Here is a 13984-nt window from a genome sequence, read left to right as displayed (position 1 = left end):
TACCTCGTAAATAGCTTTAGTACTCATTCATACTAATCTATGTCAAATATGACCATTAGACAATAGAACATTTACCTTAGGTTCAGGGTATTTGTGCAGGAACTGCGCCACATATGTCATGATTGACCTTTCATCCGGCTTATCTACATCCACGTCCTCTGCGTCCAGCAGTCTCGCGATGCCCAACGCAGTCTCGGCCACGTCAAACGCATGCTCCAGACGTTGCCTGTTTGTCTTCCTCTTCATCTCCGCTAGGTTGATGAGGTTAGCCTTGATTGCGTCAATGATAGCGAGGAACGCGATACCATCACGCCAGGAAGGACCAAAATCTGTCACTTGAATGTTCGAGTCCCTAGGACAAGAGATTTATCAATTACATCAATCATAAATACGTTATATTAAAGAAATGAGACAGTGCTAATATTTTTTACAGTTAGATAAAAATTAAATAGACACGAAGTATGAAAACACAAATCAAAATAAAATTTATTTAAGCAAAATTGTACCCTTCTCACTATTATAATTTTCGGAATGTGAATTCTCGAAATGGCGACGTGTGTCATGTTTCATTTTAATTTATTCAAATAATGATTTAAAAAAAAATAGTATATATTCCAATAATAATGTTTCACATAGTTCATAACAAACTAATAGCGCGTACATTATAATATTACACCTTGTAGAATCTTTTAATATGTTTCATGACAACTTTATGCAAAATGATCCCGAACAGGACTTTCCAGTATAAGCTGTAAGGCTCACTAACCAGATTGGAACTTGGTGTTAACAGGTCAGCGATCCCTGTTTATCTTTTACATAATACATGATATTATCTTACCGAGGAACTTGTATTATAATTTGGCATTAACAAGTGGTAATATGATCAGTATGGTTGAACTATTATGTTAAATCATGTTCTAGAAAAGTTGAACCTGACTTTAACCTGACTTTAAAGGATAAGGAGTAGTTGTGATTGTTCTGGATTTAAAAGTTTTGGTAACGAAGAAGTGGCGATAATATTATTGCGAACGAAAAAAATAATGGACTATTTATGAGATATGTTTTTTCTTTGAGACAATAAGCTGTTTTGTGTGTGTTTATTTGAGGCATTTGAAAAAACCGCTCCAAAATTTCATATTTATTTGCTAACTAATATTAAAACCAGCATTATTTGTACTTATACACAACCGTTTATATTATATTCCTCATAATATTTTCATCAACTTAAAGTCACTTGTTTTTATAGAATTTACTATAAATACTTTCTGCAGTTCTATCACAGAGGAGAAATAATATTGTCCTATGACTTAAAAATTATGACTAGTAACTGTAGGAATATTCTAACTTACTTTGGCAAAGCATTCGCAACCCATTGCAAAAGTGTTTTCTTTGCACCCTGTTTCCATCTGTCTTCGGCTCTGTGCGTGGGCGTCGCTGCTCCAGACTCTTGCGACATGACGGACGCACAACGCGACCCACCGAGGTATTCAAGTGCTCGGCTGTTTTCTTCGATCTGAGAAGAAAACATCAGAAACCTTGAATAGTCCAAATTCTTGTTTTTCTACGGTTTTTGTTATTTTTTGACAAATAAAGCATATAAAATATAAATAAACACAACGGTGGGATTTAAAAAAAGTATAGAAATTTATATATAACTTCAAACATGAAACGATGTACGTTAAACACTATTTAATAAATTAATGGTGTAATGTAATAAACTTGTAAATGTCCGTCAAAGCAATTGCTTTCTCTGAAGCGGTCGGTAAATACGCATGTGGCAAAAGTACATTCGACACATGTTCATTTCACACACACATCACCATGTTTTCGCAAAGGAAATTCTAATAGGCACAAATCAGTGAAGCCAGTGTTTGTAGCCACAATCTTTGGTAAATTCTCGTGTTCTATCACGACAATAATCCACATATAACGTGTAGCCGATTATTTATTTGCTAGAGTTTATCAGGTAAACGATATGACAGGAGACGTGCCCAACTGTCGGACATTTACAGGTATTTAATTTTCTTTATTCAATGAACATAAATTATTAAAAGGTTATTCTAGAAGCTTGCGTTTCACCCACCTTTGGTCCTCTTTCCTGTGGGTCCAATACATTGAGCGAAGCTTGCGCAAACAAAATATATTCAAGCCAATTAAAATGAGAATACATCGATAACGAAGAGGATACAGATATATTAGGAGGCAGGCAAATGGATCGAGACATAAAAAAGCAAAATGAGAATAGTAGATCAACTAATATTAGGATATATGTATATATATATCCATTTGAATTACGCTTAGAAAGAAATAATCCTCCGTAACGTAATTTTCCATAACATAGAAGGACAACTTACACAGTAATATACAACAATTATTTGCCCAAATCTCATTGCTATTGAAATATTATCAGGAGTCCAATGCACCGCTTTGCATGTTAACTATGGCGTTTGGTTTTTGAAAATTCATATTTATTGAATTACATTAAATATTCGTACTAAAAATTTTATTTAAAGTCTATTTGACAAAACTGCATCTTTTTCTTTTAAATCTTATATCACTGGTAGAAAGGAACCGTGTTGAGCAGAAACGTTAGCAACAACACAAACACTTATAAATTTTATTGAGATTCATAGCAAAAAAACAATAAAATGAAAAAAAAATGCCATGAATGTGACATTATAAAGATGATTTTCTGTTTTAAATCTTACAAAAATTTTATTCGTGTTGGAAAACATTTTAGCAAAACTCGGTCTACTAAACATCCGCTACACCGTTCATAAGTCCTTTAAATATTTAGATTTATCCTCATTAAAACTGGCTATCGATTAGTGCATACAACCGTGTCATCAATAACTTTAGTCTAATCTATATTAACTATGCCTACCTAAATATGTTACTTTGGTGTGAAGTCAAAATATTACTACTTTGTATAAATATTGCAAATTGAAGGTCACGAAAGTGCTTCTTTAATGTCTATCTAACAGTGTAGAAAGTTTTCTTCTAAGTTTGCTTTTAAATGTCATTTAGACAGACTTTCAGATCAATATTTGCTTAAGCAAGTTATATGAGATGAAATTGGTATCATAAATGATGTAAATAAAATGACAGAAGTATTATCATTAAAATCTTCTCGCCTTCATCATGATGTAGATGTGATATAAATTTATATGACAAGCGATTTTTTCTTAGGATTTGACCAAAACCAATCTTCATCAAAGTTTAGTCTAAGATGAATTCTTTAATAAGGGTGAGTGTTATAAGTCTACATTGAAAGGTCTTTGTCAGGGTAGATCTCAATGATTACCTGGAAGTAGAGGATGATGGTCCAAATGAGACCCAGCACGACGGCGGGTCTTCCATCTACAAGGTCAGCAGCGTTTATGTTGACCAACTTAATGCGCTTGCCCGCGAGGAAACGGAGAGCGGTGTTTGCGTTCGATAAAAAGTGAGGACGTCGTAGAACACGACCACGTTCCATTGGCTGTTGAAAAACACATTTATTTTAGCATATCATATTAAAAATACGAATATTTAACTACTCTACAAGTCTGCCCAAGTCTTGGGTATAACTCTATTTTTTTAGAACATAAATGAAGGTAATATTATTTCGAAATTTGTAAGATACAAATTCGACACGTCGTCGAGCATCAAAGTTTTCCTTATTTTATTTCAATAAACCTATAATTGTATGTAGCTCGTTATCAACATACCCAGAGCAAAAATATTTATTTTATTTATTGAGAAACACTGGATTCTCATTTAAATAAAATTTGCATTTATTTATTTAATTATACAATACATTTATATATTTAAACATATTACATATAAAGACTTGGCCACGTGTTGTTGTGGCTACATTATGCGTTGAATTACCTATATTATTTGATGATTAGCTAAAACCCTAGTCGAAAACACGCTGTTTATAATAGTATAAATTTCATGTCCAAATATGCAGCGCTTTATGCTTGATGACGTTAAAAAAAACAGCGATACTTTTATATATATCATATATGATTACGTCAATGAATGGAACTATTGCTCGGACAAAATCAAATACTAAATAAATCCATCTACATTTCTCAAATTTCTCTCTTGTATACGTCGATATTAATTCAAAGCGCGCTATACTTGTATCATAAATCTTATCTAACATTACTCGAGAAATGTTTGAAGTCAATACAAGCATCCAGCAATCATCGAACCGCGCAATCCACTGTCAAGTGGCTGACGGAGATGCGACCGAAATATTTATGGCTGCATGCCAATATAGAAGCATCCTTAAGGTTTCGCGATAAAACAAACGAACGAAACAAAACTGCACTGCATATATAAAATTATGTCAGTTGTAGTTGGCATAAAGATGGTCGACAAAAGATTATCAATCAGACATATAAACCATTCATTATTCATAGGACTAACACTTTTAAACATTTCAGGTTTAGGAATCCGTATTCCATTTAAAATATTTGAACTGTAACCAAAAACGTCTTCAATAATATACATGCATAAACTTACCAATTTCTCGCCAGACAATACTTCGAGTAGAGCCAGGAGCTTTGTGCCGTCTCGTAGGTCGTAAATCAGGTCGTCGATCCGCATGGGAGGTATGCGCTGGAAGATTAAGAGTAATCAATAATTTCTCAATACAAATATTATCCAAACATTTAAAACAAATTTAATGCAGAGCCTATTTAAGAAGAAACTCGAAACTCACCGCGGAACATGACCGTGAAATGTCAGTATATGATATGCGACTATAATAATTATAAAATTAATAGAACCATAATAGCGAATCACCATAAGTCGGTTGTAAACATTTCAAGTGAGATACGAAGTGAATTTTTATTTTGTACTTGCCCAGGCGGCAATTTAAGAAAGCGCCTAATTCATAATATGTTTGCAAAATTAACATATATTTGCTAATATTATTATAATCAATAAAATATTCGATTTGCTTCCGAATCGTGGCAATTAAAACCATCTCTTACTGTATAATCATGATTCGAAATAAACAAAGGAACCCTGAACTAACAAAATAGATAAAAATTATATTTTAAGTAATAAAATAGATAGAAATTATAATAATGTTTAACAATTTTATACTTAAATTCCGACCCTCTAAATATTTAGCAAACCTTCAAATTTAGTTTTTGAAAGAAAGGAATATCTATGTTAATTTTTTGTCTCGTTTTGGAAAGATCTTATATCCGTGGCTGAAGGCTTTGGCATTTGACCTTTACGAAACTGAATATGAATGAAAAACCAAAAAAGACGAAAGTTTTCACTGTTTACAACTAAAATCAATTTCAAGACAGTTAACAAGTAAAAGTAACTTTAAATTACATCACAGTAACAATTTATATTTTAAAGTAGTTTAACATTAACATAACATTAGCAGCCTGTAAATTTCCCACTGCTGGGCTAAGGCCTCCTCTTTCTTTGAGTAGAAGGTTTGGAGCATATTCCACCACGCTGCTCCTATGCGGGTTGGTGGAATATACATGTTGCTGAATTTCGTTGAAATTATGCAAGTTTGCTCACGATGTTTTCCTTAACCACCGAGCACGAGATGAATTATAAACACAAATTAAGTACATGAAAATTCAGTGTTGCCTGCCTGGGTTTGAACCCGAAATCATCGGTTAAGATGCACGCGTTCAAACCACTGAGCCATCTCGGCTCATAAAAAGTAGTTTATCCAAAGAGATTTATAAGTGAAAACAGCTTAAATAAAAGCTCTCTCAAGTGGCAAGGTCAAAGGTCAAATTCAGCTCCCGTTTGTTCTTTTGTTACAACCCTCGCTTTACCCCGAACAAGGGTGGCGAAAAGAGCATGCACATTTTCATAATTCATTCGGACAATAACTATTAAGGTAATCTCTTAATATTTTACCTTTTGAAAATTGCTTAATACAATTTATATATGGATCGACGAATAGGAGACGTAGTTCGAACTGAAGGTTGCGGGTTCGATTCTATTGACGAACCGTGACTGAGTTCAAGCATATTTGAATTTATGCTTAATATCCTGCAGAAAACATCATAAGGCACCTAACTTACAGTTATTTCTTTCATTGAATTACTAACTTAAGTTTGTCGAAAGAGATAACTACTAAGCCATACGACTGCTTTATTGTACAAACGTTTTTACAAGTAGGTACTTTGGTATTTCAATTGCAAGACATGAATAACCCATGATTCTGAGTTATAACCACCACTGAATTCACATGCCAAATTTGATTTATAATACACTACGTAATCGGCTTTGAAGGTAGCCATCCTGACGAAGCATGCGGTGAATGAAAATCACTAGGTGTATAAACCCGCATTGTACAGCGTGGTGTAAGCTCTAAGCCTTCTCCTCAAAAGATAAAGGACTACCAGCAGCAGTGTAACATTGAATTTTTCCTCCAATTATAGGGCAAATCACATGAAATTCCTTAAGATAACATCTTAGTTCCCAATGTTGGTAGCACATTGGTCATATAAGAGGTTACCATTTCTTACAGTGCCAATGTATGTATGCGTTGGTAACCAATAATCATCGAGTTACTTAAATACCAGACTACTTACGCATAAAAAATACTTCAATCATTTTTAATTCATTTAAGCGTCAATAGCGCAATGGTTTACGGGCCGCCTAGCGATGTAAACGTCGCAGGATCGAACGCGACCCCTTGTGCTATTATGTTTATTGTACCCACTCCTAACACAAGTGATAAGCTTAAAAGGAGGGGCAAATAGGAATATTAGTAATTTCTTAATTAGTATGGGGCATTGCTAGTATTATTTAAAAAAAAAAAATTAAACACAGATCAACATTTACCTTTGATAAGTGCGAATTGATCCAATTAACGAATGTCTTCTTTTGTACTCTTTCCTGTTCATCTGAAACAAATAAAATAGTCATTAGAATTTATCTTTGGGAGTATTCTTGTACTTTATGTTAAATTGATTGTAAACATCTAAATCTATAAATAAAAGCGGAATACCACTCATTGATCGATCACGAAATCTCACTATTTATTTATTTTTTTTAGCATTAGCAGCCCGTCAATGTCCCACTGCTGGGATAAAGGCCTCCTCTCCCTTTTGAGGAGAAGGTTTGGAGCACATTCCACCACGCTGGTCCAATGCGGGTTGGCGGAATACACATGTGGCAGAATTTCGTTGAAATTAGACACATGCAGGTTTCCTCACGATGTTTTCCTTCACCGCCGAGCACGAGATGAATTATAAACACAAATTAAGCACATGAAATTTCAGTGGTGCCTGCCTGGGTTTGAACCCGAAATCATCGGTTAAGATGCACGCGTTCTAACCACTGGGCCATCTCGGCTCATATTACATATCATATAATTTCACTATAACATCTACAAACTTAAAATTTGTCATGTCATCCGCTAAGAACGGATTTAATGAAAATCCACCCCTAAATTGGTAAAGCGGGCGTTGGAAGTGGTTATAAAAGTCATAGTTTTGAAGTAGGTATACACATGCTGTAGTATATTGAGTATCAGCAATGCACCCGTGCGAAGCCGAGGCGGGGCGCTAGTAGTAATATATACGTAAACGTAATTTCTATAATTTAACTCTTAGGGTATAAAGAAAATTTACGATTAATCGTCTTATATTAAACTTCCTTACAAACCGTTAGGTTTAAAACCTAGTGAATTGCTCTATTTTAATTAACAGTAATAATAATAATATAGATTCTAAATTTAAATATTCTTAAAAGACAAATTATTTAAAGAGATTTTCGTAGAATAATGCTAATTTGTTTTCGTAACCTTTACGTTCGATGACTTTTTATTTTTGTCGTATTGCTGCACATTCAAAAATAGAGTAAATAAACAATTAAAATCGTTCTTGTTTTCGAACAATTAAATCGCTAAATAAAACGATGTCGTCAGGCACTTGCATTGCACGAGAAAGTGTGAATCACGATGCTAGCTGCCAAGTTCAGTGCACCGATTATGCGTTTATGCTATTGTATTGGTTTATTCTGCCAAATATCGTATGTGAGCGCTTGAATGGTTTGATAACTTCTATTTCTAGTTTATGAGTTCATGCACTTCTGATACGATGAAGTAACCGATAAAATAAAGCTTACATCACAACGAGAGATGTTATGTTGACCTTGATGAAGTGCAGAAAACAAATAATTATGCCAATGATGCTTCTAGAATTTTCTCACTTTCTCAGATCAGCTTAGCCTTTGTTTTGCGTCGTTATTGACATACTGACTAATTAAAGAGTTGTCTCAAATATAATTAAAGACATTACTGAAAGGATAAATATCTAAATATGTTTAAAAAATATAAACGTTACATATCGTCGTTGCGCCTGCAAAAGTCGATATGTGTTTTTTCTTATTTTTAGATTGTTATGCCATTTTAATCGTTATTTCAATTTATGTAGCATTCGATGTATGAACGTCACATAGCTAAATTTTAAAACTTTTAAATTATTGAAGTTATCACAAAACTGTTTTTACAGTACGTATTGAATTAAAATTAATAAATAACGATTAAAACCACATAACAATCTTAAAATAAGAAAAAAACACATAGCGACGTTTGCAGGCGCAACGACGATATTAGGACTGAAACAAAATTAGCGTAATTATTCTATGCAACTTTTCATAGTTTGCAGATAGTTTTAAGTTTTCGTATTGTAAAAAGAAACATACGTTTTTTTTTTTTAATTAGTAGATTTTTTTTTGAAATTAGAACTAGTAGATCGTTATATATGTTAATATTCTTTCGTTTATATTGTCGAAAATTTTATTTATTTTAGACACCACATCCCCTGGTTATCAACAATTATTCTCCACCGTATCACAAATACTAGGTTACTCTGTAGAAGTAATGTGTTATAACGTTACCTACAATAGAACTTATGACTAATGCTAGTTACAATTTCCCCATCGATGCCTTGATAACTACTTGTATTATAAAACTGAAGAGTTTTTTTGACATATAAACTCATTGTATATGAGAATATATTTTTCCCTTACATAGACTATTAATTAAAGAGTAATATAAACTCTTACATACACATACATAAAACATACACAACCGACGTTTATTGAACGGTTAATTTAGTGTTAAACAAAGGTACTTGTTAGTGATTATTTATTTATTTATTTATGAGTCTCCAACAAAAGATACATATTCATAAAATAAAAGTATATATGGTCCTGTACCTGTGGTCTCCTACAATTGAATGCAGCACACAAAGACACATGCAGTATTAAGCAAAAAATATTTAAATACAATTAAGATCAAAAATGAAAAAAATAATACATAACAATAAAAAAAAAAATTAGAAACTTAAAATAGAGAATAAGCTTATTCATTAAACTTTTTGTTTTATTATAATATATAATTAATATTAATATAAAACTTTTAACCTAATACTAATATATATTAGTATTAGGTTAAAAGTTTAGTGAAACAAGCTCTTAATTAAGACAAGCCGTAACAATGAATATCGAGGTCATTATTATGTCTTAGGAAACGTTACTTTTTAAGGTTACTTATGTCTCTACCAAAAAATTATAAGTTTATTTAATATCAACCATTATAAAATGAACTGTTATGTGTCGCTTTGTAAAGTGAAAAATTATCACTATAATGACACTCTCAGTAAAATTCAAACTATTGTAATCTATATACAGTTTTCATACTAAAAAAGATTGTCAATACAATCTCAAACGCTTGGCTTTATAATAATGTTCAAATGTACATTTTTTTACATAATTTAAGTTGTAAAAAGTTACCGAAATAATGATCGTGTATCAATAATAATCATTCGTCCTAATTTTACGAACAAGATATACGATAGCGTTTCGGTATTTCATAAAAGCACACAAAAACGTCGATTAAGTTCCACGGGCCCGTCAATTCAGTGCATGTTATGGTTCCTGAAAGCCTCACGCAGTTGGTATCGGCTGGTACGGGCAACGACCGATCTGCGCTTTCGAATAAAACAACCCGAGCCTTTTGGTTTTGCATGATTTTCTTTCTTATTAATCACAAACACATTTACAAATTAAAATATACTTTATTCCATTAACTAAAAATCTATCAGTTAATAAGATCGAGAAGAACTGACAAGGGATTTAATTACTTTATTATATACTTATTTACTTATTTACTATATATTTATTTACTACAATTGTAAATACTCTTTTTAATCATATACGAGTAACACACAAACATAAACATATACGATATAAGTTACCATAATATACAATTATATTTATGTATCTTGCATAAACATTAACGAACTTACTCCAAGCTTTTTAATCATCTATAATATATAATAAAATATATATGTATAAAATTCTTTCAGCTTTTATTTCTCATACGTACGTCCTTCCCCGGAACTTAAACTATCTTCACACCAAAGTCTATCTAAATCGGTTCAGCGGTTTAAATGTGATGAGGTTATAACACAGTGTTACTTTCGCATTTATAATATTAGTATATATATATAATTCAGATGGATCTGATCGTTTTCACAATAAAAGTAAATCAATTAAAGCTGAAAAGCAAAGTATTTGAATTTAATGCGTATTCAGACAATTCCAATCGCTTTAAATAAAGAAGTTAATTAAATAAATTGACAAGTGTGAACGCGGTTAAATAATCATTTACTAACTTTAATCTTAATTAATATGACAATCAATGGAACGAAGTTTATATATCCTATATATTATGTATACACACAAATTAAAATATATTTACAACATTTAATAACAAAAAGTAAGTTTAAATAATAATACATAAAAACGTTTAAAATAAAAACAGGGAAAGTTCGCGTTTAGGGGGTATAAGGCGTCTTCCTTCCGTGACGATTTCTGCCAGTTCCCTCTACTGTGAGCGTAAAAGAACTTCGTTCCAATAAGTATTGTGCGTATGTGTGTACACTGGTACCTAAAGTTCTGTCAACTTTTTTCTTTCAAATATTGTCGTTATTTTAGGCGATAAAAAGTTTATTATATATTAATCCAAGCTATAAAGATGATATTAAGTGGAGTTTATTACAATATTTTACTCGTTTCCGAGTAAAATAAATTATTATTTACAAATGTTTAACGTTTTCTACTTACAAGGCTATTAAAGTACTAACTACAATAAGCACTTTAACATATTATTAGCACGAAACGGTGTCTCGTCGTATACGTCGTTATACATATATGTAATTTATATGTTTTTATTTTTTAGTCATTTTTATCGCAGTAACGTCCTCCTCTTCTGGGTCTAATTTAGCATGCCTGCCAATTCCAAAAACTGTCCATATGTGCAAAAGAAATTGAAATGTCGACCCATTGTAGGGGGGATAGATGCGCATGACAGTGGCCTATTTGCCAGACTGCCTACCTATATGACATAAACAAATCTAAACTAATATATATTATGCCTCCATTTTAGTCCGACATATACCAACGTCCATTTTTATTCTATAATAATACAGTTTATATATCAGTCGTGAAAGTTAGACAACCGACTTACGATGATACATATATCCTTTAATTTTTTTAATGATATCAATATCTTTAGTTAATATAGCATATCACATCTTGACATTTCACACGCGTGTTCTCCGGTTAGTTTCGCTTTGTCTAATTTTGTATGAATAAGATTCATCGATATAGCTCTCTCGTCTAGGGCATGCATAGTGACATTCGTGCACAATAAAATGGATTTGGGTAATAATTACCATTTCTATAGCCACCATTGTCATTACTGTCTCGAATAACGAATAATATTTAATTTAACTTTTAATTGATATTGAAAATGTCACGCGATAGCCTATTTTTTTCATCGCGTGTATCCATTACCTTAACGGGTTTGTTTACGTTGTTTTTTTTATAACAATGAATAATATGTATAGTCACAATAATAAAGATCATTTTAATAGATTCAACGTCGTTCATTGGCAAAAACTAAGCGTAAACTGATAACCGAGTTTTCGGCTCCGCAAAGTCAATACATCTTTCTACAATTGGATTCCGCAAATGTTTTAGTTAAAATAAATAGAATAAGGCCTATTACACAATTGATATATTTATGTAGATTTGTTTTATTTTTATATTTAGTGTATATGAACGTAAAATTGTAATTACCATTAGTTTATTTTATCTCTCGAAATTGTAAACTGTCGAACATTATGAACGGCGATTCAAACTACAATAAAAACTATTTTGACAGTTAGAAACGAACGTTAAAAGAAAGATTATATAAACGTAAAAAGTTTCGTTGAAATAACATCCTTTTTTTGTGTCGTTTGATCACACTTAGTGCTTGGATGTATCGACCTTGAGTGTATCTCGTCAAACCAGTTTTATGCAAAATAACGTAATATATTTACAACTATATATAGTATGATTAAAATACGAGAAATCTGCGCTGAATCGGCGTGAAATCGTCGGAAGTCGAGAAGTATTTCAATTTAAATCCTTAGTTGCAATTCAATTCAATTCTTAGTTTAAGGGTTTTTAGTTTTGCAAACCAAGCACAGATTATTTCGCGAATGCCACGTAGGAAATGTCAGTTGCATATTTTGACATGTGTCAGATGTCAAAACTTGCTATAGGTACAGTACCTGTGTATGTAAAAAAATATAAAATAAAAGGTTGTAAAAAAAAATCTTATTGGAACACTCGTCAATACAAATAATATGTTAAGATCTCTCCAATAAATAAATATTTTAATCGCTACTTAGTTTGTCTGATATAACTTAAATAAATATTTAATTATTTCCATCGACTAGGTAGAGTAGGGTTGCCAGTCGCGTTTTATATGATGAACATTTCAATATAAATAATCCAAAAATATTGCGAGCCTTCCCTGTCTTGGAAGTGAACCGTGATATCCACTTACTAATGGAAATTTATACATAAATTTGTATGTAGGTACTTTCTTTATTCCTATAGATTGTTACGAGCAATTTAATTCGTAATTTAAATTACACGAAAACACCAGCAAAATTGTTTCAAGATATTGAGTGGTTATTATTTTTTTACAGAATACATCAGTGGTCATCGCTGCCCATAGAAATTGGAACCTTTAGAAATTTCGGTGACCGGTTGGTATTTATTCAGACAGGAACAAAGCCTTACCACCGAGGATATATCAAAGTGTATATGTTTATCTTCATTATTAATCGACAACCCTATAGTGTGTAGGCTATGGAGACAATACAAATATTATAAGTAAACTTATTAGTGACGACTACTGCGCGACTACCTTTAATAGTATTTGTCTATGTAATAACCAAGTGTTTGATGGTTGTGTGTATAACGAAATCTGGTAGGAAACTTATCATGAGAAGAATTCATTTCATATAATGAGAAGTAACAGTCTTACTTTACAGTTACAGTTTTAATGGAAAAGGATGAAATAAAAAACCTATGAGCAGAATGGGGACACGATGGGTAGGGAATAAGAATATGACTGAAAAGATTGCACCGACCCCAAAAAAAATGGGATAAGGGCTAGGTAATGATAATTGTCTTTATAAGTATTATATTTAAGGTAACCAGACTGACTTAATCCGATCGTTAAATGCAGGTCAACTTTACTTTATAGCTTATTAAATCTAGAGCGAATGTTTCATGAGTAAAAATATCCATAAGAACAGATATTGGAAAACAAATCAGCAAGTTTTTGACCAATCCAAACGCATTGTCCACTAACATGCATTGAAGTAACCTCGTTTAATAAGTTCCAAACCTTTTCTTCAAAATGCCTCAACCTAACCGTGAGACATTTATCTTAAATCTCTCACTAAGTTAATTATGGTGGCATATCATCGTAAGTTATCGTAGGGTAAGTATTGAAGACATTAAAATAGCATCAACTTAGATAGATTTTCAACATTTTACGAATGATATTTCAAGTTAGGCCTTGTGGAATAGCACCATTTTTTTTAAAGTTCAAATAAGAATGCTATTGAATTCCTAGGTCCAGGTA

The 13984-nt window shown here is 32.1% G+C and overlaps 1 protein-coding gene across 5 annotated transcripts in view; it reads right to left on the bottom strand.

The window, feature by feature from the left end:
* LOC125066193 (muscle-specific protein 300 kDa) overlaps positions 1–13984 on the bottom strand; it is a 178171-nt gene that overhangs the window by 101312 nt on the left and 62875 nt on the right. For all 5 annotated transcript variants that reach the window (XM_047674164.1, XM_047674162.1, XM_047674165.1 and 2 more), the window contains 5 exons: positions 6826–6887; positions 4516–4611; positions 3305–3481; positions 1350–1513; positions 76–352 (listed from right to left, as the gene is read on the bottom strand). In XM_047674164.1, coding sequence (XP_047530120.1) covers positions 76–352; positions 1350–1513; positions 3305–3481; positions 4516–4611; positions 6826–6887 — 776 coding nt within the window. The remainder of the gene's footprint in view (positions 1–75; positions 353–1349; positions 1514–3304; positions 3482–4515; positions 4612–6825; positions 6888–13984) is intronic.

This window comes from Vanessa atalanta, chromosome 9, assembly GCF_905147765.1.
Source record: "Vanessa atalanta chromosome 9, ilVanAtal1.2, whole genome shotgun sequence".
NCBI lineage: Eukaryota > Metazoa > Arthropoda > Insecta > Lepidoptera > Nymphalidae > Vanessa > Vanessa atalanta.
Note: the sequence above shows the minus strand (reverse complement) of the source record. Positions and strands in the feature narration are given on the sequence as shown.